This window comes from Molossus molossus, unplaced genomic scaffold (assembly GCF_014108415.1).
Source record: "Molossus molossus isolate mMolMol1 unplaced genomic scaffold, mMolMol1.p scaffold_m16_p_12, whole genome shotgun sequence".
Taxonomy (NCBI): Eukaryota; Metazoa; Chordata; class Mammalia; order Chiroptera; family Molossidae; genus Molossus; species Molossus molossus.
The window spans coordinates 5,954,348-5,981,395 of record NW_023425347.1 but is presented as its reverse complement, the minus strand read 5'-3'; the positions used below and the strand labels follow the sequence as shown (position 1 = coordinate 5,981,395).

At 55.4% G+C, this 27,048-nt stretch overlaps 1 protein-coding gene across 1 annotated transcript in view; it reads left to right on the top strand.

Moving 5' to 3' along the window:
* The window catches only part of GMDS (GDP-mannose 4,6-dehydratase), a 663,665-nt gene extending 641,180 nt beyond the window's left edge, over window positions 1–22,485 (top strand). The window contains exons 10-11 of the mRNA XM_036256635.1: window positions 21,822–21,890; window positions 22,114–22,485. Coding sequence (XP_036112528.1) covers window positions 21,822–21,890; window positions 22,114–22,176 — 132 coding nt within the window. The 3' untranslated portion in view covers window positions 22,177–22,485. The remainder of the gene's footprint in view (window positions 1–21,821; window positions 21,891–22,113) is intronic.
* Window positions 22,486–27,048: the final 4,563 nt, after the last annotated feature.

Here is a 27,048-nt window from a genome sequence, read left to right as displayed (position 1 = left end):
ACAGATTTGCTGGAAAGTTCCATCCTGTTCTTTCGGGGCGCTCCGAGCAATGAATTTGGAAAACTGTGGAACCAGGAACTGGTGGTCAGCCCTGTAGAGAAATTGGACCTGTGGGAAGTCTGTTGTTAAAGAACCTCCAGGTCGAGAATATCTAAGTGACATCTTGGACACACAGTAGAAATGTCTTTATTAGGAGAGGATGCAATAAACCTTCCTTCAAAAATGAAAAGAAACGGTTGGGAGAGAACAACCCGGGTAACCGGCCTGCGGTAGGGGGAGCCGGGCCGCAGCAGAGGGAGGCTGTCCTGTGGCCCCTGCGCTTAGAGATGCGGGGGCTGGGGCCAGAGCGCGGGCCGCAGCAGAGAGAGGCTGTCCTTCGGCCCCTGCGCTTAGAGATCGGGGGCTGGGGCCAGAGCGCGGGCCGCAGCCTGCACCTTGTGGCCGCGAGCACCGTGTGCGCCGCACTTGCACGGCGCACGGCGCAGCCACCGGGAGCCCGGCTCCTCCGGGATCTGGTGTCATGGACGTAGTACTAGGAAAATTAAAACGTAGTATTAAACATGCTCCAAAAAAGACTAGCTGCACAATGTTACAGACATTTTTAATGTTGTTGACATAAGTATGTGTTACATTTATTTTTATTTTTTAATTTATTATTAATCCTCACCTGAGGACTTTATTTTCCACTTTTTATTCAGATAGAGCAGGAGGAAGAGAGAGAGAGAGAGAAAGAGAAACATCGACGTGAAAGGGTCACATCGGGTGGCTGCCACCTGCACGACTAACCAGGGCCGGGGACAAACTGCAACTGAGGTACACGCCCTTAGCGGGAACGAATCCCAGACTCATTGGTCTACAGTCCGATGCTCTAACCACTGAGAAAACTGGCCAGGGCTAATTGTATATTCGTAACACGTGTTCAAAACTAGTTCTTGCTATAATAGCAAGGAATAAGGGTTTAGCAGAACTGAATCTTGTTCTGTGTTTTTCTCCCATAAACTCAGTAACACTTGCTGGTTGTGAGATGTTGCCATGCACACTGGAGAGCCCTCGCCGGCCACGTACGCCCGACCCTGAGAGCCTCCTGCGTGGCCGCGTGCGGCTCCCCAGGCAGCTCTCAACAAGCCGGCGAGGCAGGCGTGTCACCCCGCGGAGAAGGGGTTTTCCGGATCAGGATGATCCTAAAATGTGCAGATATCTTAAGGTGTGAGATCCCCTCCAAAATAACTCCCCCTGATACTCTTACACTCAGAGCAGCCACACTGCTTATTTTGCCAGTTCTGTAGGATAGTAGTGGGAAATTTTTGAAAAAAGAGGATCCGATGAACCACTGCCCAGATGACAGTTCCAGGCTTTTCTCATCTAATCAAAGAAAGGGCTTGAAACAAGCAATTTGGTCACTGTAGGCAAAACACGTACTAGGTGTGCATGGGGCGGATAAGGGATTCGAGTCCCTTCGCCCCGGGAAGGCCGTCAGGGAAGAACACCTGTGCCTGGGGCGCACAGGGCTGCGCGTCACGGGAAGACCAGGGCCTTGGGCCAGCACGCTCTGCGGAGGAGGCTTCTCCGCCGGTTCTGGAGGGGACGGCCGCGGCTGGAGGGTCCCGGTGCCCAAGCGGCTGTTACGAGGAGGAGTGGCGTGGGCTTCGCACGCTGGCACGAGGGGTTTCCAGGGTTCTTCAGCGCCGGCCCTGGCACCCTCTCCTGAGCAGAGCCCGCGCTCTCTCCCTTTGATCTCCACCGTCCCCACTCCTCATGCCTGTCCGTGTTCTGTCACACTCGTCACAGTGGTGCATTGTGTGCCCGATATCCCTGGCTTCGGGAAGTGTCCAGCTTCCCCTGAGCTCTGCAGCCTTGTCGGGATCCCCTCCCATCCCCATATCACAGAACAAGGAAGGTCTGCTTTAATGTTAAGGATTCGGTAGAGAGGTTACATCGTAGTGAATAAAGCCACTTAAATCACAGATCACATCGACCCATTCTCCAAATTCTTTGGTCCTTATTCCCTGGAGAGCACTGGTCCCCTTCGGAGAGGGGTCCGGCTTCTCTCCGTTCAGCACCTGCCAGCTCCCCCACCAGGTCTTGTCACCTTTATGCAAAGCAGTCCCGCCTTTCCTACGCGAATCCGCTCGCTCTGCGCAGCCAGGCCAGCAGAGGGGCAGGCCTGGCCTCCATCGCCCAGGGGAGCCGGAAAGCTGGTCTGTGCGAGAGACCTGGCTTGTGCATGGCCTCCCGCTGCAGAGCCATGGCACGTGGCTGCGCACGGCCCACATTCCGTACCTGCCGGCAGTAGGCACTTGATACGCTTCTTCGCGAGGTTCCGGCTGGGGGAGGGGTGGACCTTCAGTCTATGCGTGCTTCCTGATCACTCCGACCTGACCGGGATGCAGGGTGTCGTGCACAGGATGGGAAATAAACCTGGAGAAGTGGGTTGGGTGCAAATAGTGAAAGATGTTGAAAGTATGAGTGCGAATTTGGAGTTTTTGGCAAGTAATCAAGATTTCTGACTGGAGGAATGTCACACAGAGCTCCAGGATGAGTGAGCAGCATCCCAAAAGAGAAGGGACCATGGGCAGGGAGGGGTGGCGTGTGAAGAAGGAGGGTGCTGTCATCACCCGAGTACATCACCCGAGACCAGGAAAGGAAACGCTGGGAACAAAGATTCTGGGGAAGATTTGGGAATGAATGATGTGGACAAAACATAGAAGGGGCTCAAGTTGACCACGATTTTAAGATGGAGTGGGGGAGGGGCCAACGGAAACAGTGCGACAGGGAAGGGACAGGTGTAGGGGGGCAGTGGAGACAGTGCGACAGGGAAGGGACGGGTGTAGGGGGGCAGTGGAGACAGTGCGACAGGGAAGGGACGGGTGTAGGGGGGCAGTGGAGACAGTGCGACAGGGAAGGGACGGGTGTAGGGGGGCAGTGGAGACAGTGCGACAGGGAAGGGACGGGTGTAGGGGGCAGTGGAGACAGTGCGACAGGGAAGGGACGGGTGTAGGGGGGCAGTGGAGACACTGCGACAGGGAAGGGACGGGTGTAGGGGGGCAGTGGAGACAGTGCGACAGGGAAGGAACGGGTGTAGGGGGGCAGTGGAGACAGTGCGACAGGGAAGGAACGGGTGTAGGGGGGCAGTGGAGACAGTGCGACAGGGAAGGGACAGGTGTAGGGGGCAGTGGAGACAGTGCGACAGGGAAGGGACAGGTGTAGGGGGGCAGTGGAGACAGTGCGACTGAGAAGGGACAGGTGTAGGGGGGCAGTGGAGACAGTGCGACAGGGAAGGAACGGGTGTAGGGGGGCAGTGGAGACAGTGCGACAGGGAAGGGACGGGTGTAGGGGGGCAGTGGAGACACTGCGACAGGGAAGGGACAGGTGTAGGGGGGCAGTGGAGACAGTGCGACAGGGAAGGAACGGGTGTAGGGGGGCAGTGGAGACAGTGCGACAGGGAAGGAACGGGTGTAGGGGGGCAGTGGAGACAGTGCGACAGGGAAGGGACAGGTGTAGGGGGCAGTGGAGACAGTGCGACAGGGAAGGGACAGGTGTAGGGGGGCAGTGGAGACAGTGCGACTGAGAAGGGACAGGTGTAGGGGGGCAGTGGAGACAGTGCGACAGGGAAGGGACAGGTGTAGGGGGGCAGTGGAGACAGTGCGACAGGGAAGGAACGGGTGTAGGGGGGCAGTGGAGACAGTGCGACAGGGAAGGAACGGGTGTAGGGGGGCAGTGGAGACAGTGCGACAGGGAAGGGACAGGTGTAGGGGGTAGTGGAGACAGTGCGACAGGGAAGGGACAGGTGTAGGGGGGCAGTGGAGACAGTGCGACTGAGAAGGGACAGGTGTAGGGGGGCAGTGGAGACACTGCGACAGGGAAGGGACAGGTGTAGGGGGGCAGTGGAGACAGTGCGACTGAGAAGGGACAGGTGTAGGGGGGCAGTGGAGACAGTGCGACAGGGAAGGGACGGGTGTAGGGGGGCAGTGGAGACAGTGCGACAGGGAAGGGACAGGTGTAGGGGGGCAGTGGAGACAGTGCGACAGGGAAGGGACGGGTGTAGGGGGGCAGTGGAGACAGTGCGACAGGGAAGGGACAGGTGTAGGGGGGCAGTGGAGACAGTGCGACTGGGAAGGGACAGGTGTAGGGGGGGTGTTTTACTTCAATTTTAAGCACTTCTTTATCCACGCAATACTTATCGAGTGCCTGCTGTGCTCCAGGCACAGAGCTAGATCCTGACGGGAGAGGTAAGTGAGACAGTGACTGGCCCTCGCGGAGCCCACCTTCTGAGAAGGCAGACGAGAGAACAGTAACCGCTGACTAGTAACTCCAGCCTGTGCCAGGGCTGGGACTGAACGTTAAGAGGACGCCGTGGTGGAAAAGCAGGGCCACAGGGAGACCTCCTCGGGGGAGGGCCCTCTTGGTGGGCGACTTTGCAGCCTGCGGGTCTGGGCTGCAGCTGCCAAGGAGACCTGACACCTGGACAAAGGAGAAGGTGGAGCTATTTCAAAACAGGAAAAAATCAAATGACGAGAAATGAAGGCAAAGCTGAGTGAGGAAAGGGTGAGGATCACAGGCTGGAGTTGTGTGTGGCCCGCTATTCCTCATGCACCGGGGCAGGGGACCCGGTCCCCCCGGGCATTGCCAGGTCCACTGACGTCCCAGTGGACTGAGCAGCAGCCCTCCCTGGTCCCCAGCCCCCCGCGTGGACCGCGGGCCCGTGTCTGTCTCGTGGATGCTGCAGAGGGACCATGAAGACAGGTCTTATCATTGCACTGTGGTTCTAGTCATAAGGATAAAGAAACACACTTTATATATAACTCAAGATTGTCACCACGCCACCCAGCTTGCAGCCTGGAGGACAGGCCTTGGCCTTAGGAGAGGGAATGCCTGGAAGGTATGAAGAGTTCACTTTCTCCCCCACAAAACCGCAACTTCCAGGCAGACCGAAGTAACAGTTATTGAACTGATGACTCTGGGGTAGGTTTAAAGGCGGAAACTAGCAAGATTTCAACAGAAAAACGTGTTACTGTCCACCAGTATCTGAAGAGCATGACTTTCCTGCAGAGAGGGGCCACGGGCGACCCCACGGTGTGGGTCAGGACCTGCTCCTGGGTTCTGAGGACCGGTCTAGTGTGTCTGCGCCCTGTGGGGAGGCGCCGAGCACCTATCCCCACTCCTGAAGGCAGGCCGGAGGTGCAGTGAGCTCCGAGAGCTATGCCCAGGAGCAAACAGGAGCGCAGACATGCAGAAGCCGGACAGGGAAAAGCAAAGAACCTTCAGGAGGGAAGGAGAGAGGGGAGGCTCGGGGAAGGGAGGAGCTGTGCACAGCCGAGCTGAGGGCGAGCCGGGTCTCCCCCCCCCTCCCCCCGTGCCCGGCCGGGGTGGCGGGGGTCTTCCCTCCGTGCCCGGCTGGGGTGGCGGGGGTCTTCCCTCCGTGCCCGGCCGGGGTGGCGGGGGTCTTCCCTCCGTGCCCGGCCGGGGTGGCGGGGGGCTTCCCTCCGTGCCCGGCCGGGGGGGCGGGGGTCTTCCCTCCGTGCCCGGCCGGGGTGGCGGGGGTCTTCCCTCCGTGCCCGGCCGGGGTGGCGGGGGTCTTCCCTCCGTGCCCGGCCGGGGTGGCGGGGGTCTTCCCTCCGTGCCCGGCCGGGGTGGCGGGGGTCTTCCCTCCGTGCCCGGCCGGGGTGGCGGGGGTCTTCCCTCTGTGCCCAGCCGGGGTGGCGGGGGTCTTCCCTCCGTGCCCTGCTGGGGTGGCGGGGGTCTTCCCTCCGTGCCCGGCTGGGGTGGCGGGGGCGTCTTCCCTCTGTGCCCGGCCGGGGTGGCGGGGGTCTTCCCCTCTGGCCTCCTGCTCGTGGCCTGTGCCCTTCCCCAGGGCTGCAGTCGGACGGAGCTGTGGTGGAAGGGCTCCGTTGCCTGGTAAAGACCGAAGTGGTCCTGGCTGGGCGGGAGGCGCCGGCTGTCAGCCAGTGGAAGCATCTCCCTCCCGGGGCAGGAGGAGGGTCAGTCTTTTCTCCCGAAAGGCCTGGTTCCATGACCGGCAGCGCCTCCAGGGCACTCTGTGTGCCGGCAGTCGGCAGAGCCCATTCCCCTCAGCCATCTTTGCTGACGTGGTGACAGTGACTGAGGTTGTCCCTGGTGAGCTTGATGCATCAGACCCCACGCCCTCTCCGGGAACCCCAAGTGGGTGCTGAGCAGTGCAAGAGGGTCCGAGTGAGCTCCGGGCTTCCCCTGGGCTTTGGATCCTCTAGTAGCAAATGTCTGTGCTGCTCTGGCCTCCAGCCCCTCCCAAGACACCCAGAAATCAGTCCAGTCCTGTCCCCAGGCCCTGGACGGCCAACGGTTCCCCCAGGGAGCCCCAAGGACCCCTGCGGGCAGAGGCTCTGGTGCTTCCCAGAGGAAGAAAGGGATCCAGGGATCTTTCTTGATGAGGTGATAAATCAATACATCTTAAATCTGCTGCCACCTGAGACAGTAATCCCCTGTCTGGGTCAGAAATTTGGGGCGTTCTGACCAGCCAGACCTCCGCCCAAGCTGCTCCCCCCTGGAATGCCTTCCTGGGTCTCCCCAGCTGGCTCCTCCTTGGGAATGAGGGCTGCCCGGCCGTCCCCTCAGCATTCTTGACACCATTACTCAGTTTCATTTTCATTCTGGCTCTTACCACGACTGGTTTCTTCCTGGTGGGTTGGCTCCAGCCTCCCGCAGCGGTGCAGGCGCTGTCTGTCCGTCTGTCCCTTGGACAGCTGTGCTGGCAGGCCGGCAGCAGCCTGGGGGCAGAGGTAGATGAGGTAGACCCGAGAAGAAGCCTGGCCTGAGTTCCAGGACGGAAGAGGGCTGAGACGTGAGGGGAGGACAGTGAGTGTGCAGGGCCTTGGTGACCAGTGTTCTCCACGTCACGTCCTCCCCATAGCGCCAGGCCGTGGTCCAGATGAGGAAACTCAGGCTCGCCTAGCAAATGGTGAATCTAGTTTCAGCGTAAGGTTCTGTGACCCCAAATCCTATGTGCTTTTACAGGGATATGGTTTAAGTAGGTGAAGAGGAGGCGCAGGAATATTCCGGCTCTGGGAGCTAACTGGGTGGTGACAGGCAGCTGCGGTCGCTCTGGTTCGAGGTTTCTGGGGGGTGCTGGGCAGTGACGCTGAGAAGGAGCCCGGGGGCCTTGCTGTCCACCTGCGGGATCTTCTTGGTCCTGCGGGCCCTGACCGAGCCGTAGGGTTATACACTGAGCCGTGCCCGCTCGACTTCAGCACTGTTCTAAGCTCTCGTGATTGCCAATCTTTATTGTTGGTAGATACAATTTAACAAGTTTATAGATGAGGAAACCGAAACCCAGCCAGTAAATGGCGGAATCGGGGTGGATTCAGCTAGGTTGACTCCAAATTTCCTGCCAAGCTAGCACGGACTGCTGAGCACCTGGGGGTCCACACCCAGCAAGAGGGCAAATTCCCTCCAGCTGCCCCCAGCCATCCCAAACCGTGACTTCGGAAGAGGTTCCAACACCTCTGTGCCCTTTGCCTTCCTGCCTCTCACTCCTTCACGGCCGGCTGAGGGAGCGGCCCCTGCTCTGGGAAGGGTGTCCGAGGCCTCGGACCCCGCTGGGCTGTGGGCCCTCCTCTGCAACATGGTGGGGTAGCTTAGTCCCAGCAGTTTTTTGGGGGGGGGGTTAGACCAGTCATCCCACTGTTTAAGGCCCACCCCAAAGCTCATTCTCCGCCAGCTCCCTGCTCCCTGCGCTCATTTGACCTCTGCTCACCTGCGCTCTGCCACCTACCCTGCACTGTGACATGCCTCAGGGATTGCCATTTGCTTGTTAGTCTCCACCACTGGACCCTGAATTCCGTGAGGACCAGGCTGGAGCCACTGAGTGCACAAGTCACAGAATGTGGCCGAGCCACGTGAGAAAACGGGTTGGAGTGTGCGTTTTCAGTGTCATGTTTGTGATAACTGGTGGTCATTAGAGGCATCTTTTTCTTCCTGAACTCTCACTTTCAAACTCAAGAACTAAGTAGATTTGGACAAAGGTTTAGATGCCCCGGGTTCTCCAGACTTCTCTCCCCGTGTCCAGGCCCAGGTGTGGTCTTCGCTACTGAGGCCCGGAGACGGCAAAGCTGTGCCCTGAAGTCTTTTCTGTTTTCTGTTAGTATTGGCCATGGAGAGGCATAAGTGACACCAACAACGCCTTTACATTCTGTGAGCTGACATCTTCTCAGAGAGAAGGATATTGTGAGCAAAGGCCCTTTGGAAGTTTCCCAAACACAAAGTCCCCATGTCAGGAACCTTAGTGTCCCTTGCGGTCTCAGAAAGCAGTGGTTTCCTGGAAGAACCCACCCGAGCCTGGGTCTGCCGCAGGAGGTCAGTGCCTCGTGGCCCAGCAGCATCGGGGGCACCGAGGGGAAGAGCCCTTGCATGGCGAGTGGCCACTGGTCTGCTTTAGCTGCTCCTAAATGTAAGGGCCGTCATCAAGACCATTCCCGACGCTCTGTGAAGCGATAGTTGTTTTTAAGAAAACTTAGCATTAGTCCTATTAATCCAAACAAGATATTTTATACCTAGCCTGTTTCCCTTTATAAAAGCTTTCCCCTCCAGCTGGGGAAAAAAACAATGAAATCACTTTTGCTTTACAATCCAAGGCTGCACCAGCCCTGACAGAGCTGTGGGCTGCGCAGCGGCTGTCTCCTGGCCTGCGGCGGTTCTCTGACTCGGGGGTCTCCACCTCCGTATCCGCTGGTCTGTAACCTGCACAGGTAGCCCATCAACTGTTTCGGCCTCTCTGGACCTCTCTACAGAGAATGCGCATTCTCCTGCTGTGTCTGTGACCGGTTCCTCTGCTCCGGGTGCCACTCCGTCCCCACGGAGAGCGTCTGCCTGGCGGGAGGGACTGTGTGGCACAGCTGTTCTCCCTCCGGGCAGCCGCTTCCAAAGAGGGGACCCTGCGGGAGGGGCTGGATGAATGGGCCAGCAGTCTGTAGAGTCACAAGAGCCGGGGCTGGATCCGCGCTCGGCCCTGGAGTCACACTGGACAGAGCTCCTCCTGCTGGGCCCCTGCCCTCAGGTCCTGTGTGGGGCTGATGGTTAAACAGCGGGAGGTGTGGACAGTGTGGAGCAGAGCAGGAGCCGGGAAAGAGAGGTACCATGGCCCGAAGGGTCGCCAACTCCCCTACCTGGGGCACTACTGACCTTTGGGGCGAACGGCAGAGCCCCGTCTCATTCGGGTCCCGCGTGAACGGCGGTGTGGGGCGTACGGGCGTCCTGACCCTGGAGCGGTCTCCAGTGGGGCAGGCCCTGGCATGTGATTTACGTCAGTGCAAAATGTATGTGCCCACGGTCACCGTCATGTATGTATCATGCAAGTGCCTCCGTGACGTTCGTAGCCCAGCAAAATAAGGTGCCACAATCACCCGCCTTCCAGCCACAGGTGACTGAAGCTGGGTCTGCCTGGCGGCCGGGGCCCCGCCCCACGGCCCCACCCCACGGCCAGGGGGATTTCACGGGAGTTTGCAGCCCTGGTCCCTCCGCCCTGCACCCTCCGCAGGGAGCCATCAGGAAGCTGTGCCCAGCCTCACTGGAGGCCGCCCCCACCTCTGCCACCAGACTGTGCGCCACTGGGTGGGGGCCGAACTCCGAGTCCGGTGGCGGAGCGAAGCCCGGCTGGAGCGGAGCTCCCGTCCCTGCTCTGCCGCCGCTGGAAGGCACAGGGCCCACGCCCCCGTGCGAGCACATGGCCGGCCAGCGCCAGCCGGCAGAGGGCTCAGCAGCCGAGAGCATAGCCCTGAGCTCCTTCCAGTGCAGCCGGGCCCCTCCACAGGCGGGGAGGGCTGGAGCGGAGCGCAGGGTGCGGCCTCCCGCTCTGTTCGCCGTCACCCTGTTCCTGGCCGGCTCTGGAAGGATCGGCTCGGCTCGGGCAGGGTTTTGCAGAGAAGATATGGAACTTGGGAGAATGGGCCAGGGGTGTGGTCAGGGCTGCTTGGGGCAGCAGGTGGCCCTTCTCTGAGGTCTGTAGCGTCAGGGCGGGGCTCTGAGCTCCAGCCTAGAGGCTGTCCCTCCACAGCGGCCCACGGAGCCTTCGCGGGGGTGTCTGCTCACAGGGTCTCCGGTCCCACAGCAGCCTTGGTACAGAACCTGCCCTGCAGCCGCACAGTGAAAGCAGCTCTGAACTGAGTCCCAAGTCTTCACTTGCCAGCCTGCAACCCTGCCTCGCCCTGTGTCAGTCCCGGCTGGGTCTCCAGGTCGCCTCCCTTCCCCCAAACGCCGGAGTCCGGAGTCGCGCCTGTCACAGCTGGCCCACTCTGTGCTAACAGGCTTCGGAAGGATTGATGCGGCCAGGATTCTAGAACCATCCACGACCCCAGGCGGCCCTGTCCCTCTTGCCTGTGCTTCTGAGAGGAGCACCTCACACACAGCAAAGCGGACGAGGTTCCTGCTCAGTGGTCTTATCAAGTGACCGGCAGGAGAGACCTCGCAGAGAGGCAGACGCCCCAGACCAGTTCCTCGGGGGAAGGAACACGGCCTGCATTCCCTCCGACCCGCCGTGTCTCTTCTCGGTCAGCCCCTGGCCCCCGAGTTGCTCAGAATGACCGCACAGAGGACCAGCTCTGGAAATAGGGCAGAGGGACGAGCTCCCACCGCAGAGCAGTGCGGCAGAGCCGAGCGGCCGCGGATGCGGGCAGGAGTGTGGCTCGGCGTCTCTGCCCGCTGTGCGCCGGGTAGGGATACAGCCCGCCTGCAGCGTGGTGTCTATCTCCACAATGGATGATCTCGCATCTGGCTGGAGCCGTCATTTCCGGAGCATGCTCCTGTGTGCGGAGGCGTTATTTTCGACAGAGTGTGGCCAGGCTCGTGTTTTATCTGCGGCACCGAGGCCACGCGTCACTGTGGGCAGCCGTGAAGGGGGGACTCGGCCTTGTCGGCCGCTCTGACAGCAAGCAGAGCACCTGCCAAGGGTCACTGTGCAGAGCGCCACCCTCGGGAGCCCCCCGCCCCCCAGCTTTCATCTAAGTCGGCCTGATTATCTCCCACTGCATTTTCCTGGAAGGATGTTATGATTTTCTAGATGTTTGGTGGCTGGTGATAAATCAGGCTTTTATGGTGTCATGTGAAAGGCCACCTCTCGGACTTCCTCCTGCCGCAGCCGGAGATGAAAAGCAGGACGTGTTGGTCGGGCACCGTGGACACGGTGTGACTGCGCCCTTTCCTCGCTTGTCCAGCGGCACAGCCGAGGCCGTCACTACGGGGGTCGTGGAGTCGGTGGCGTCTTTCCCGTGCGTGTCGCTGGGCCTGCGGACACAGCTGCTCCCTGAGGTAGCAGACGTCCTCATCTGAGAAGCTTTGGCATCGAGTCAAGGTTCAGAACCAGACAAGGTTCCACCAGTGTGTCCGTGGAATGGCATAAGAGATCATGGGTAGTTTTATAAAAGGAATCTTTTAAAAGCGTCTCTGTTTCATAGTCATAAAAAATGAGAGCCTTCCTTGAAAAGGAGATCATCTCTAGTGCCGGTGGGTTATGGTAAAATGTTATACTCACTCTTTGCTGGTAGCATTGTACATGTATTTGAAAACATTAAGAAGGTTCTCTGTGAATTCTCCCTTTCCCTCACCCCACATCCAGTCCGTCAGCAAGTCCTCTTTCTGCTGAATGGGTCCCCGGTTTGTCCATTTCTGTCCATCTTCCCATTCTTACCGCTGGCCCCCATCCAGGCCGCCACCGTCCCCCACACCTGTGTGGCCATCGTCTCGTGGGCGTCCTCGCCTCCCCAGCCGCCTGGCAGCCACACGGCGCCGCAGGGGGTCTGAGAGTGGCCTGCAGAGTGTGTGTCTGCATTTCCTCGAGCCCCGTGGCTCAAGGGGACGTCCAGGCTCCGACCTGTAGCAGGCTGGTGGGGGACTGCGAATGTTCGAGTGAAGAGGACGGGCTCTTTCTCTGTAGCTGAGTGGATCCTCATCTCACACACACACACACACACACACACTTTGACCAAATATTTTGGAAACCCAGGCCAGTGTCAGTGCTGTGACCCACTGCCCCGAGAGCTGGGGGAGAGGATGGGACCCTTCGTCGGAAGTCTGCGGCTGCCGCTTACTCCGGCCGGATTCTGCTGACACCGGAGGTAAAGGGCGGGACACCCTCTCAGTAGCCTTTTGGAGGGTGAATGTGTCCCCATTTGGCCAGAAGGGGAACAGCCCTACCACCTCACACCCCAGGAGGTGCCGGTGCAGCAGGACAGGCCCCTGACCTCTGGCCCCAGGATCCTGGGCCTAATCCCTTCAAGAATAACAGAAGTTTCCAGGTCGGAGGCCCCGACGGATCAAAGAGTGCAGGTTTTTTGGAGGGAAAGGAGTTTTGCATTAGAGTTGGGGCATGATAGCCAAAACTAACTCAGCCACAATTTTTTTTTTTTTTTTATCCTCACCTGAGGACATTTTTCCATTTTTTTTGGTGGTGTTGTTCAGGTAGAGTGGGAGGGAGAGAGAGGAACAGAGAGAGAGAGAGAAACATCGATGTGAAAGGGACACATCGAGTGGCTGCCACCCGCACAACCGACCAGGGCCGGGGACAAACCGCAACCGAGGTACGCGCCCTTAGCGGGAACCGAACCCGGGTCTCTCAGGACCGCAGGCCGACGCTCTAACCGCTGAGCTAAACCGGCCAGGGCGAGCCACCCTTTTTAAAACAGCTAGAAGTCAGTCCCATACTTACTTTCAAAAGTTACATTAGTGTCACAAAATCAGACTTTTGAGCTCCGGCAAGTTGGGTCAGCCGGGTTTATGACCGCCCGACCCGCCTCAGGTGCACCAGGGGACAGTCAGTGGCTAGAGAATGGGGTCTGTGACCACAGGGCTCTGCTGACAATGGCTGGGCCCTACGGCGGGGATTGCCCGGGAGGCCAGACGTAATCCGCTGACCGTTCGGCCCTCCAACCTTGTCTGGGCTTCAGTGCCCCTCAGTCACTCTGCCCCCAGACTCAGGGCCCTCTCTCTGCTCCTCAGACTGAGCGAATTGCTCCCTAACGCTCTGTACCCAAGACCCTCCTGCCCCAGGTCCTAACGTGACTGTCCTTCTTGTCGGTCAGATCTCTGATCAAATGTTAACCCTTTAGGAAGGCCCTCGCCACCCCACCCAGCAGCCCCCCGCCGAGCACCCCGGCGCTGACACGGGCCGGGCCATGCCCCGTGCTCCTGCCTGTCTCTCCCGACTGGACGAAAGACGAGAGGCCTCGTCTCGCCCTCGGCGCTTCCCCAGCATCGAGAGCAGGAAATGTTTGGCACAAACCAGAGCATGTGAAATGATTACAATTACTGGGGGAAAGCAGAATACAAAATCCTGTATACTCTGCAATATACATTATTCAGAAAATGATCATCTGAAAATAGAGTTAGTTTGGAGTGCAGAGTAAACCTAACATATGAGTATGTAAGAAAAGCTATAAGGCAACCCACTTAAAATACTACACTTTTGCCCATAATGTTATTACTAGAAATTAAAATAATAGCTTTTCCTACAACTTAGTGATAAAAGCAGCAGTAGATAGACAAGCAGAAACCCTGCACACAGTGAGTTTGACCCACTGCTCACTGCTCACCGGTGTCATCTTCAGTTCTCACAACATCCCTGCAAGACAAGCTGCCTTCCCCATTTCACACATTTAAACCCCAAGGCTCAGAAGCACTGAGAAACTTGCCCCAGCCCTGGCCGGTTTGGCTCATCGGTTAGAGCGTCGGCCTGCAGACCAGAGGGTGCTGGGTTCGGTTCCCGCTAAGGGCACATACCTTGGTGGCAGTTTGTTCCCGGCTCTGGTTGAGGTCGTGTGGGTGGCGACCAGTCGATGTGTCTCTCTCGCATTGATGTTTCTCTCTCTCTCTTCCTCCCTCTCTCCCTCCCGCTCTATCTGAAGATAAATGCAAAAATATCCTCAGGTGAGGATTAAAAACAGAAACTTGCCCCAAGCTCACAGAGCTAAGTGGTTGCCAGGTCTCCCCAGTGGTGGCTCCATTGTTGGTGTCTACTAATCTTTTGTTATTGAGATATAACAGTGCATAGACCTTAGCTAGATAGTTTGATCCCCTTTGACTACATGCACTAGGAACCCCACACTCCGATCAGTATGAAGACACCACTCGAAAGGCCCTTCGAGCCCTTCCCTGCCGGCCCCCCGCCCTGACTGATCTGTCACCATCCGTTTCGCGGCCTGTCCTAGGACGGCCTGCGCACCGGACCGCACAGCGCCCTGCCCTCGGCCCGGCTCTGCTCGGCACCGGAGTATGCTGGTGTGTCTGTATGTGGACGTGGTCTTTGTCATCTGGAGACCTGTTTGCATGAAGTATTTTGCTTTGCTTCCCAGGGAGGGTTTGTCGCACTGAACATGGTGAGTGCTGGACTAAGAACCGGAAGTCCTGGCTTTCAGTCCCAAACCCTACTTTATGACATTAATCAAGGTGTGGGTTAAGTGTCTGTGCAGATGCATTCAGATATAGAACCGTGTTTCTCATACGAAGATGCAAAGGAAAGAACCAGGCAGAGGTGTGGCACGGGCCCCCACCAGCCTGGCAAGACTCTCAGAACCGTGAAGACAGGCAACCAGATGGATGAATGAATGAAATAGACCGAAAGATTCATCTCAAGACTCATCTTTTCTCCTTGCCTCTCAAAAACCTTACTGACCAATCTCAGTAGTTGTCTTCAAGAACTCGAATGTGGTAAGTCGCCTGGCCAGCCCCAGAGGTTAAGTCACTGAGGGAATGAGAGTCTGCATGACCGTCCTGCCGCTTCTGCTGCGGGTGGGGGAGGGTGGGTGGCTGGGTGGCAGGGAGTGAGGGAGGATTACTGAAGCGAGGTTTCTTGAATCTGAATGACCTAATGTATTATGTAATTTGAGGAAAACTCCAAAGGAAAAATATCCCATCTATATTATGGAGGCACTCAAATTATGTACAATATTCTTTTGTTGTTAATCCTCACCCAAGGAAATTTTTTTCCATAGACATTTAGAGAGAGTGGAAAGGAAGGAGGGATGGGGAGAGAGAAACATGGAGTTGAGAGAGATACATGGATTAGTTGCCCAGGAATCGAACCTACAACCCAGGTACATGCCCATTCGTGTGTGGGCCTATGCTCTAACCACTGGACAACACGGTCAGGGCTACAATATTCTTTAGTACCCACGTTCAAAGGGAGTGAGGACAACTTTTCTAAAGGGTAGGGTAGATGTCCTAACCAACTGGAAGGGAACAAGCTAAGGAAGAGCGCCTTCACCTGGCGGGATGGGGGTCACCGATGAGGAGGCCTTCCCCTCCACACGCAGGCTGAGGATGAGCTGAGCCATGGAGTTGGGTACTTGGCACAGCGCTTCACCCTAGGGAAGGGCCCACCCGAAACGGATCCAAGCTGGCCTGAGTTGCATTATGAATGTGACTGCAGGTTAATTAGCTGATGTATGCAAAGTGCTTTGAGGATAAAACGCACTAAGTGGCACAAAAGAAGCAGCCTGTGTCTCGTGCTCCAGATTGCCACTTGCCAATTATGTCACCATGATCTTAATCAGCCCACTTAAAGGTGCTTTATCTCCTTTCCTCTGCGTTTGGGCCACCTCCTCCAGCATTTGCAAATCTTTACACCCTGAATCCAGTTATTAACGCAACCAGTAATTTCCGACAGAGATGGTGCTGGCTTTGAAGCCTGGAATGCTGAGGTCGCTAACAACCTTATCTCCCTCTCATTAGCTGGCCCCACTCACAACTGTGAGTCAGCGCCCACGTCAGCAGCGGCGAGGATCAGGGAAGAAGTCAGAATCGGGAGGGCCCATCGCCGCACTTAACCGCCTTCGCCGGGCTGGTGCCCCTGCCAGCACCAGGGACTGAGAAGGAAGGCTAACCAAGAAAAGTAACTCTGCGATTATAATTATAGATGGAGAGCAGGCACAGAAAGATGGAGTACCTCGTAAATGTGCATGATGCAAGACTACATCCCCCAAATCTCATTTGCTTATTTTATGTAAAGCAACCTATTAAACACCCACCTATGAGTAGATAGCTCCCCAAAAGCTACTAGGTATAGCTTCTGAGAAATGCTTTTCGCTGCCCTGCCCATTCAGACCAGAGCCTGGTTGGACAGGACGGGCCCAGAGGCCGAGGGCCGGACGTGCCGCTGGCTGGAGCGTTCCTGGGTCCGGGCTCCAGGCTGCCCTGCCCCTCCGCCCCGCAGGTCAGGGGGAGCTGGGCTCCGTGTGCCATGAACTGGGGGTGGCACGAGTGTCCACCGAGAACAGACCACTGTCCTGTCTCTGCACACACTTTCTCCAGGACATTTTTTAAACTATTTAAAAGGAAATGAATGTGTTTGTGTCCTGTAAGTCCCCTGTATAATTGTGCTGTCTGTGCGTCTTCTGAGCTCTTTTTGCTAACTACGTTTCTCTTTTTATGCCAACCATGTTTTTAAAATACAGAGGAATAACACTGTCTGTGTGTGGGCTGCACCGAAAGGCATCAGTCAGGTCCTCCCTTTACGAAGTGGGCACTTTCTTGAGACCACACTAGGTTTATTTACACGTGGGCACAAAAGGGAGAGAATGTTCTCGTTCACCTTCCAGGGGAGGCCCGCGTGCAGGTAGGCCTTCACGCCGGTGTCTGGGCACACGCGTGGATGGGCTTCTCCCCTTGTTTGGTAGCTCTTACCAGCTACCGATTCCAAATGACAGATTCTACCAATTGAAAATAAGAGGTTCCCAGCAAAGAAAAATGGGATCAAGTGAGGGGTTGCAGGATCCTAGGGACCCCCTCAGGCACTACCCAGGGGGTCAGAGCAGCACCGCCTGAGCTCTGACTGACAGCTCACGGGTGAGGCTGCCCGCAGGGGTGACAGTGTCATGGCGTGCGGGCTGGCCAGGGCTTCCCATGTTGCCCCATGTTGCCCTGTGCCCACCGCTCCCGCGGCCTCTGCCCACTAACCGAGGACTGGACGCGATGCGGGGCCTGCTCACTCTGTGCTCCCTTTGCCGCTTCATCTCCTCTGTCAGAAGGCTCCTCGGAGCCAGTGCTGAGCGACTCATTTCCCTGAGGCTGAGCCCAAGCATCTACCTGCTCTGTCAGCCCTGCTGACGGCCGGTCCCACCGAGTCCAGCTTCCTGAGCAGACGAGACTGTTTTCTCCTTGTGTCTTATCGCCCTTTGTCATTAAGGAGATGCTTGGCTTCAGCTCCCATTTGGGCTGGTGCACAGCAGTGAGGGAGCAAGGGGACACTCAGGACCCTTGTGAAGGCCACTGCACTTCCTGCTGCTGAGATCCACTCCCTCTTTGGGAAGGTTTAAATCAAAGGATGTATTTATGGGCATCTGAGTTTCAACTGTGCAATAAGAGGTGTTATATTGCAAACTTTCTTGGGGAACTTTCGGGCTTCATTTTTTTGTTTTTTATTTTCTGACTCTCAGCTGCATATCTCGAATGTCGAGTGGTGTATTGTTTGAAGCTTTTTCCATTTTACTGAAGTTTGCGGGGTATGGGCTAGGGTTTTCTAGTTTTTTGGGGTTTTTTTTTTTTAGCAGTTTTATCTTTCTAAAAAGAAGCATTTCCCCAAGAGTAAATCTTTCCTGCTCACTCTCCATTAGCATAAAGTTAGATCAAGAACCAACTGCACTGGCATTCTTGTATTCCCTCGGAGCCGGGGCCATTCCGCAATTTTGCTTTTTTAAGAAAAGTGAAGGAAAGAAGTGAATGCCGAGCGCTGTTCTGGCTCCGTAGCTGAGATTCTTCGCGATGTTTAACCAGGGTTCTCATCAGTCTTAGTTTTCCTCATTAACATCCTCGTCTATACATCTCCTTTTTTATAGCACTCAAGTTAATTTCTCTCGATATGCACATTTGAAATTTAACATCCTGCCCAAAGAGCTCACACTCTTAAAATGTTTCTCCATCTAAACAGATGTCCTTGCAAACCTCATAAGCAACCTCAACAAAAGCGGAAGAAAAACATGAGACTGTGAACTTGGAAAAGATATGTGATACAATCTATTTAATAACATTCCCCACGATGATTTTAGAAGTGGGTGGGTATCAAAGGGATTAAATGTGTTAAATAATAATCAAAATAAAATAAGATTGGGGGAAGGAAAGAAAACCAACCACTGTCATTTAAAGAAGTGCTGTTATCTTGATGGAGATGAAAAGGTGCCCAGGAGACTTGAGGAAGGGGACTATAGTTAGGGCAGAAGATAATAGCACCGCATGGTCTCTGCTGTTCTGAACTTTATGTTAACTACTGTGGGCTCAGAAACTGGCTTAATGACTTTTCCAGGATTTGGCCTGGCCCTTTATCAGTCCCCTATAACAAGAACATAAGCCAGGAAAGCCTGAAAAATTGCTGCAGCAAAACATTCCCTCCTGCCGGGCTGCGGTTCATAGCCTTGACCACTGGCCTTGGCCTTTAGGGTTTATGCCTGGACCAAGAGTTACAGGACAACTGCTGAAGGTCAGACAAGTCGACAGTAGTCAGGGACTCCGAGCAAAAGGAAAGGGGCTCTAGGTATCTGGACATATCCACGTTCTCCTGCTCATGCGTTTTGCGGCTATAAAATGCTCGGCTAACCCTAATTGAATTTGACAATAGTAAATCACAGGTTGAAACTGTATAGCTCACCTAAGGGATAGCGATGGAGATGGAGAAGACACCGGGAGCCAGAGTTCAGGAAATGTCATATCTACATAGAAATGCTTTAAATTTTTCTCAGAGCTTTATTGTCTTTTTTGACAAAAAGGTTCCAGACCACCCAGTGCACAAAGTCCATTTTAGCAACTGCACATAAAATCATCATTCTGATTCCGCCTTTCCCCCTGTTGTCATCCTATAGCTTTAAGCCCATAAACAAAAAGGAACTGAACTTCCAAAAAAGAAGAAAAGAGCAAAACAGATGAACTCATTCTGCTCTCTTGTCCTTAGGAGCTGATCACACCCTAGTGGAGAGGATTTGTGACATTTAAAAGGAAACTATATTTCAGCCCTTTTCCTCTCCCTCCCTGTTGCCCCACACAGTCTATCAGGGGAGCAGTTCCTGGTGTCCTTGTAAGAATACGGCTTTCAGAACCTCGTTTCTCCCAGGCTAGCAGAGGCTTACTTACAGAAGCGTTTCTGCACTGGCTGTCACTCCAGGGCCACGTGCTCTTCGTGCCAGGCTCGCCCGGCCACCTTCCCGTGCCCCGGACCTCGCAGACCAAATCATTTCCTCTATCTGTTCTCTGAAGGACGTGACAGGAAGAGGTAAAGTCCTTGGGGAGGAGTGAAGTGTAAAGCAGGCGGGGATGTCCTCAGTCCCCCCTAACACTGACTGGGGCACGGGCACAAGGGCCGCCCCATGTGTTTGCTCCGTTGTGTCTGGCATAGCGAGCTGCTGTTTTGTTTTGAGGGAACCTCATCCTTTCCCTTCACAAGGTCTTTGGTGTAATTAAATGTCAGGGAGACAGAGCCTTGGCAGAAGGTTAAAGTAAGCTGCTAGACTGGAATGTGGGAGTTGGGCTCAGAACTAAATTGGGAAGTTTAACTGGGTTCGTCTCTGGTTTCAATGAAATACTTTTACAGTGCATGGTAACAATGTCTGTTTCTAAGCTTTTGAAAACCATTTTTCTTTTTTCCTTAATTGTAGTTCCCTAGTTGTTTTTATATTATGAGCTACTTGTAGAAAAATACAGGAAACATAATTACAATACAAAGCTCCCTTTCCCAAGCCTACTGAGATCATTTGAAGCCAAACTTGGTTTTAGGGTTTTGCTAACTATAAGTTCAGAGCCATGAATTGCATCCTCTGCAGTGCTAGTTGATTTACAACAAGTGTTACGTGATTAAACAATCACCATGTTTCTTTAGGCTGTGTAACTGCCATCGAGTTTGAGGGCCCTATTGCCTCATGAGGCCACTTTCACAGCCTCCTCTGGGGAACAGGAGTGAGTATCTGTGTGCGACTCTTATAGTAAAATAGAAGTATTGTAGAAGTATGTACAAGTTTACTTAGGGAAAGGAAAGAGAAATAAATTTGTTTGCTTTTCCACTTATATTTCCAGTTCCATGTAACACTGTGTTAAATTGCTAATTATTAATTTTTGTATCCTACGTTTCCTGAAGAATCTGAATATGGACCTCTGAGCCAGCAGAAATAACTTGTTTTACTATTATTAATACTCTGGAGAGGAAATCAGTACTTCGGTGTATTGTGAAATGGAAAGCCTTTGGGAGTTTGATTTATTCAACCCTACAAAGTAATGATGGATGATTTCAAATGAGAGTTGTTGAATGTACTCTGTTAGAGTATAATTTCAAGCAAACAGTACAGATATTCAGAAACAGCTACCAGGGAAGGTGAGTGCCCGAGTGGCCTGCAGAGCTGGCCCTGCCCAGCCCCGTGGCCTTCCCCACTGTGTGTCCACAACAGACCCCTTAACCCTGCCTCCCTCCAGGGGACCCGGCACATCTATGGGGAGGGCTTTCAGCCACTTGATTATCTGTTACTTTCACTTGATATAACTGGTTTTAGCTTGTTCTATAATATCATCTGTATGGAAAATAGTGTCTTCATGAGATATTTATCTTGCTTAAAGTTCAGCTGTTTTAATACTGCCTTCATAATTCTGTTCTGAGTACGCATATCTTGTGTACTAGTTGATGAATACATTTGTATATGGAAAAGCTCAATGTTTATCTTACCCCTAAAATGGTCAAGTACTTTTCTTTCTTTTTTATCTTTTCCTTCTTTCCTTCTCTCATTCCTTCTTTCCTTCCCCCTCCTTCCCTTCCTTTTTGCAAATCATCTTGAAATTCTCATCTCAGTTTTCTTCAGAGAGCTGTAATAAAAAATTGGTGAGTGAGGGCTGAGATGCAGGATTAATTTATTCTCCTGTAGTTTTCTTTTAGCAAGTTTTCCTTCTTAGGAAGTCTTTTAAATGGATGGAAACTCTGCGAAGCCCTGGTGCGTTTGCAGCTTCCGCCCTGCACGGTAGCGCTGGGGGCGGACGCCCGGGCCTCGGGCACACGTTGGGTTCTTTTCGGTATTTTGATAAGGCCCTGTCAGATGGGATGAGAAACTGGAGTATGAAGCAAATGGCGGCCCCAGCCTCTTGTACAGGAGCTGGAGGCTCGTTTGAAAATTAACTTGATCCTCCAGCGGGGCCGGGAGGTGACCCTGTGCAGAGGGAGGCGAGCGAGGCAGTGCTGGCTCTTCAGAGCAGGGTTTTCAAACTGCCTGGCGCACCGCGTTCCTGGGTCCCCATGAGCCTTTTCTACTGAAGGGACCAGAAGCGAAGAGAACAGAATACTGCACATAGTGCCCCTGGAAGGCAGGGTGAGGGCTGCTTCGGGAAGCTTCGGTTTCGTTTTAAGCGCATGTGGGTTGCTGGGTGGCAGAGTGAGCCGCCTGCCTGGAGGGCCAGGGGGCTGCGGTCCGCCGGGAAGCGCGCAGCCGGGTGCAGAGGGACGCACGGCCCCCGGAGCCCCGTCTCTGCGCGACAGGAGTGCGGGGCCGGGACTTACTCGTCCCTCTCTCTTCTCGCCTGAGAAATGTCGTAATTCGAAACAGTCCTCACAGTAGCGTCCCTGTCAATCTCATGTTCATGCGGTAAAGTCACGGAGCGTCACTGGACACGGTGGACGGGGCGGCTGCGTGGGCTGCGGACCGACGGCTGTCACGGTCCTCGCCCGGCGCAATCTTAAACGCGACCTTCGCAAGATTTATGGCTCCGAGAGCCAAGACAGCGTGCCCAGCGGGGACACAGAAGGAAGCGGGAGCCTTGAACGAGGACAGCGTGGGGGGGTCCCCTCGGCTCGGACGGACCGCCACCCCTGACCACGCCTGTTTCTCTCTCCCTCCACCCCGTAGGACTTTCTGCAAGGAGACTGCACCAAAGCGAAACAGAAGCTGAACTGGAAGCCTCGGGTCGCTTTTGATGTAAGTGTCCCTTGCACGGTGGGGCCGGTGGGACCCCTCGCGCTGGGCTAGTTCGGGGCCCGGCTCCGCGGGAGCGTGGCCACCTGGCGGGCAGCTGGGCGCCAAGGTGCCCAGGGTGGAGGGCGGTCAGGGCAGGGTGGCAGCCGCACGGGGGTGGAGATGTCGCCAGGAGACAGTGACAGAAACCCCGTCCTCACCGCCCACCCTTTGTCTCGGCTCCCAGGAGCTGGTGAGGGAGATGGTGAATGCCGACGTGGAGCTCATGAGGAACAACCCCAACGCCTGAGCGCGGCCGCCCGGCGCCAAGCCGCCCCGCAGGCCTGGTCTCTGGCAGAGGCAGCCAGTGCGGGGCGCACGAGTGGTCCTGGGAGGAGCGACGGACGCGCCCTTCCGACGGAGGCCCGAGACCCTCGCCGCCGCTGCGAGTTGGTCCTGCCGGCAGGACTGGGGCCGCCTGGGTTTGCAACAGCCGGGACCCCGCGCTCCGGGTTCGCCCCCTTTCCTTTTGTCCAGGCCTTTTCTGAACGGTTTTATGAAATCAACAAGATGTTTCAATCACATATTCACTTGACTTGAGATTATGTCATTAGATAGCTGAAATTGTGAGGCTTTCAAATGGTTTTTCTTTTTATTAAAAATGGTCTTTCTATGAACCAGCAATCGGTGTTGATGTCCATGTTTTCTTCAAGTTATAGAAGCAGCTCTAAGGGCTGAAAACAAAACAAAACAAAACGGGATCCATGCCTCGGAGTGAAATAGCTTCCTTCAGGTCTGCTCCCTGTGAGAGAGCCCCTGCTGGCAGACCCCTGCCAGGCCCCAGTCTGACTTTGCCAGAGTCCTCCTGAGTCTCTGCCTGGGACATTTCTTTCTCCCTCCCAGTGACAATAAGCCAGTCTATCCAGCCGATTTGGAAATCCAGTTCCTGCAGAAAGGAGGTATTCACACCCGCTCTGGTCTCTGCTGACTATAAATAGAACCCACGGGGCTCCAATCATCTCAAAAGAAGGCTTCAGAAATAGAGGGGGGTTAGAAGAAGAAACCTGAAGGTAAGTAAATATTGTTGGAACATTCCATGCCAAAGCCCCTGGGTTACCCAGAGGTCTCTGAACTCATGCTTTCCCTTGTGGTCTAGAATCTTACACAATACTTCCAACCTCTTCTCAGTACTAGATCACTTTTTAAATCTAATTTTGATTTAGTCATTCAACCAATTTACTTTAAGTACCTAATATATTCCAGATACTATGCCCTTCAATTACATCAGCATTAATTAGAAATTATAATAAAGAGGTTTTAAGTCTGAGCCTCAGATCACTGAACCCAGTTCTACTGAATGCATCATTTAGGTGGCCTGGCTTTGACCACAGGCATGTGCTCCTGAGTGGTGGACAGTGTATCCGCACAGCTGTGGCAGGTGGACACACAAACATATATAATCCACAAGCAGCAAGCAAGGATCTGTGTACAGGTGGGTACCTCTGCGTGAAATACAGTATTTTGCCATAGAGTAAATTAGGTCAAGACTCTTCTTCCCTTCACTTCCCCTCCAAGGAAAATAAAATAAAACTTCATAGCAAATGGACTTCTAGCCTTTGCCCATGCTCCTGTGAGTACCGGTGAACTGTTTCTGAATGTCTTCTCCAGCAGGTTTATGGTCTGGGGGAGGACCCAAGCTCCAACGGCTGGCTGGCCTCAGGAAAGAGGGCTCTTTGTGTGGCTGCCTGAGTTGCTGAGTTGCTGCGACAGCATGCTGGCCAGGGCCAGCCTCAGCTTTGATGGAGCAGAACTAGGGTGGCCTGAGCTAGCTAGCCCCACCCCTTCTCAGAAGCTGCCCCAGGACAGGCCTTCTCCCAATCGGGATGTTGCTAATTGGAAACAGATGGACCCTGGCAGACTGGGCCTCCAGGACTAGGCAGGCTGGTGGGCACACATACACACACTCACACATATATACTCACACACTGTCACTCACAGACTTCAGTACACACATCCAAACACTCACAAACTCAAATACACACCTACAAACACGCCATCTCACACACATTCACTCACTTGCAAACATAACTCACAAATCTGCTATCACACACTGTCACACACATACTCACAAATCTCACAAATAAACACATTCACACAAGTTCCCCTTGACCTAATAGACAGGCACCTCCTCTTCTCCTGACCCCCTGAACCCTCCACCTCATCCCATACCCAGGCATCGAGACCATTCAAGGAACCTTAGAGCTTGGAGTGACCCCATTCAATTCAGTGTGTTGTGCCTTTTTAGCCTAAAGACATAATTAGCTCTTCGGTGAAGACCAGGAAAGAGTCTAGGTAGGGGTTTAATGGGACTCCAATGGAGCCATGATGTTAAATTATTCTTTTCAAAATGGCCTGGAGAATCAGTTTTTGAAGGACACAAAGTATTTTTGGTCAGTCGAAACCTCTCTTATCCTGCACCCTCAGTGGGACACAAGGGGAGTAATTTGGCTTCTAGGCCTCACTGTGTATATTTAAAAAGAGAAAAAGAATGAATTTGAGTATTTCTGTGCTTTTTGTGTTGTGAATTTCATTTGAACATTCTTCAAGACAGTTCTATCTTAAATCTCAACTCAATTTCCATGAATTATTTTCCCTTTTTTCTGCTCTGCCAGCTTTGACTATTCATTTAGATGTGATAAAATATGTTCTGCCTCCATTTTTTAAGTTACAAACTAAGAAAGTTAAATTTTTGGTACAATCAAATACAATAGCAAAGCAGCCAAAACCCGAGTTTGTGCCCGGATGAGCAACAAGGTGCATGGATACCTGGCCACCCAGCAGCCTCACTTTCCGTCAGACCTGCCTGCCAGGCTGTCCTGGGCTCCTCTGCTGCCCTTTGTCTTTAGGGTGTTAGAAGAGAGCTGGGCCCGGCAGACCAAACCAGGCAGAGCTCCACAGCTATTCAGAAGAGAAGGCCCACAGCCGGCTGCCGACTAGGGGAGTGCTTGGGAGATAATGCTCCCTGTAACAGCGCTCCTTAGGGAACTCCGTTTCGGATCGGGGAAGTTGCTTCAGGCTCCCAGGTAGTCTCAGTTTTAAGGTGTATCCTGGTAAGTCCACGTTCACACATCATCTATTTTTCACGACTGGCGCTGCGGCCTTCAATGGGGGCATGAGGAGTGGGGTTTTACAAAAAGATCATGTGTCTCTGTGTGTGTGTGCATGTCTTACAAACATGTTCCAACATGCCACCCCACCGATGCCTCCCAAAATTGTGGGTTTTAATCACTGGGGATGCCGAGAATTTCCACAGACAGCCTTGACAACTGGGACACAAAGCCTCTCTGGGGGCTGACCCACCCTCCACAGTCCGGGGTTTCCCACCGTCCACAGTGCCCTTTTCCAGCAGACGGGGCCCAGGCTGAATTTCCTGCAGCAGGCCGGGGTGCTGCTGCCCTGCCCCAAGAAGGCTCGCGTCCAAGACCTTAGCCGTGACCTCCGGGCCTCGGTGCCTCCGCGTGCACACCCAGAGCTGGGGAGCACAGTTTGAGGGGGTGTGCCATCGGATTATTACCCAGATTGGACCTGCGGCCATTTCGCTGTCCAAACCCGTGAGGCCGCCGCTCCCTCCCCCAGGCCCGAGGCGCCCTCGCTCCCCCAGCCCGCGCTCCTTCCCGGAAGGCCTTCCCAGGCCCCTGTACGAATACGGTGGCAGGGCCACTCCACCCTCGCCGATGTTCTCAGCCACAGTCTCTGCCGGGAGGCCTACGACCGCGGGCTGACCCCAGGCCCAGACCCCGCCGCCTACTCCCCGTCTCCCGCCCTTCCTCTAGGGTCAGGGGTCACACACAACTGACGCCCCGGACGCCCTGCTCTCAGCTGTCCCTTTTGATCTTTAAACTCGGGGCCGAGGTGCCCGCCTGGTGCACGCCCCTCACGTACGGCCGCTGGCGCTGGGCCCGCTCTGCGGCCGCGGAGCCCCACAGGGCTGCGGACGTCTAGGCTGGCCCGCGTGGCCCGCTCCTGGCTCTGCGCTCCGGCGAGCTTCTAGGCCTCCCGGCCTGCAAACCGGCCTGGACCGAGGGGTCCGCACAGTGGGCCTGCGGCGGCCACCCGGACTACAGCGCCAGCGCGCGCATGCGCCGGCCGCGTCCCTCCGCCCAGGCCGAGTCCCGCGCACGTGGAGGAGCCGACAGCCTCGCTCTCCCCCGGGCGCGCCGCCGACGGCTGAGGTGCCGGACAAGTGTCGCTACGGGGGGAAAAACAGCAACGACCTTCCACAGCCGTAGTCCTGGCCTCGCTAGTGGTCCGGTGCACTCAGGGCGCACGCGGGGATGGCCGCTCAGAAGCCGGTGACCCGGGGGACACAACTGAAACGGGGCTTCCTGCCGCCCACCACCCTGAGCGGAGGCCCTGCGCCCAGCCAGCCTGCGAGGACGCCGCGCCGCCGAGGCCTGGGCTGCAGTGGCGGCCGAGGGCGAGAATATATATTTGGAAGGGGTCAGGACCTCGGCTGGAGTGTGACTTTTTATGGCGAGGAAGCCGCCTGGGAAGGGCCGTCTGGCGAGGCTTTCCTGTTGTGCCACTTCGCCCCGCAGCGCCAGGAAGAGAGGGAGGCGCAATCCCGCGCCGCAGCCCGGCTCCGCCACTGTCCCGGGACTGCGCCCAAGGAGCGGGCGGCAGCTGCGGAGCGATGTCACATTGCTTCCCGGTCACCGCACACTCCCTGCACCCCCCTATCCGTGGAACCAGAGCCGGAGTGGGAGTGGGCGTGCAGGAAGCCCCGCAGGGACCCGGGACTGATGACCCAGGCTGTCACCCCGTCGAGTTCTGTCTGGGAATTTCTAGCACCTAGACAGCCCTTGGCGGTGGGAACAATAATGGGGCCCAATTTCCCGGTCTCTCTCCAGGACACGGAGGCTTGGGCAGCACCCTCCCACCCGAGTTAGCCCACACGCCTCCTCTCGCTGCAAGGCCTGGCCACTGTCGGCCGTGTCCTCCGTGCGTAATTATAATAAAAATCCTCTTTGGAACCGCGAGGAAGCCCCGGCCCTGGCGCAGGCTCCGGAAAGGTCCCGGGGTGCTGTAGACTATCTGGGGAGCCGACGTGGGCTACTGCGCGACAGGCTCCAGGGCCCCCCCTGTGCACCGTCGGGAATGCTGATTTTCCTCCACTTGGAAG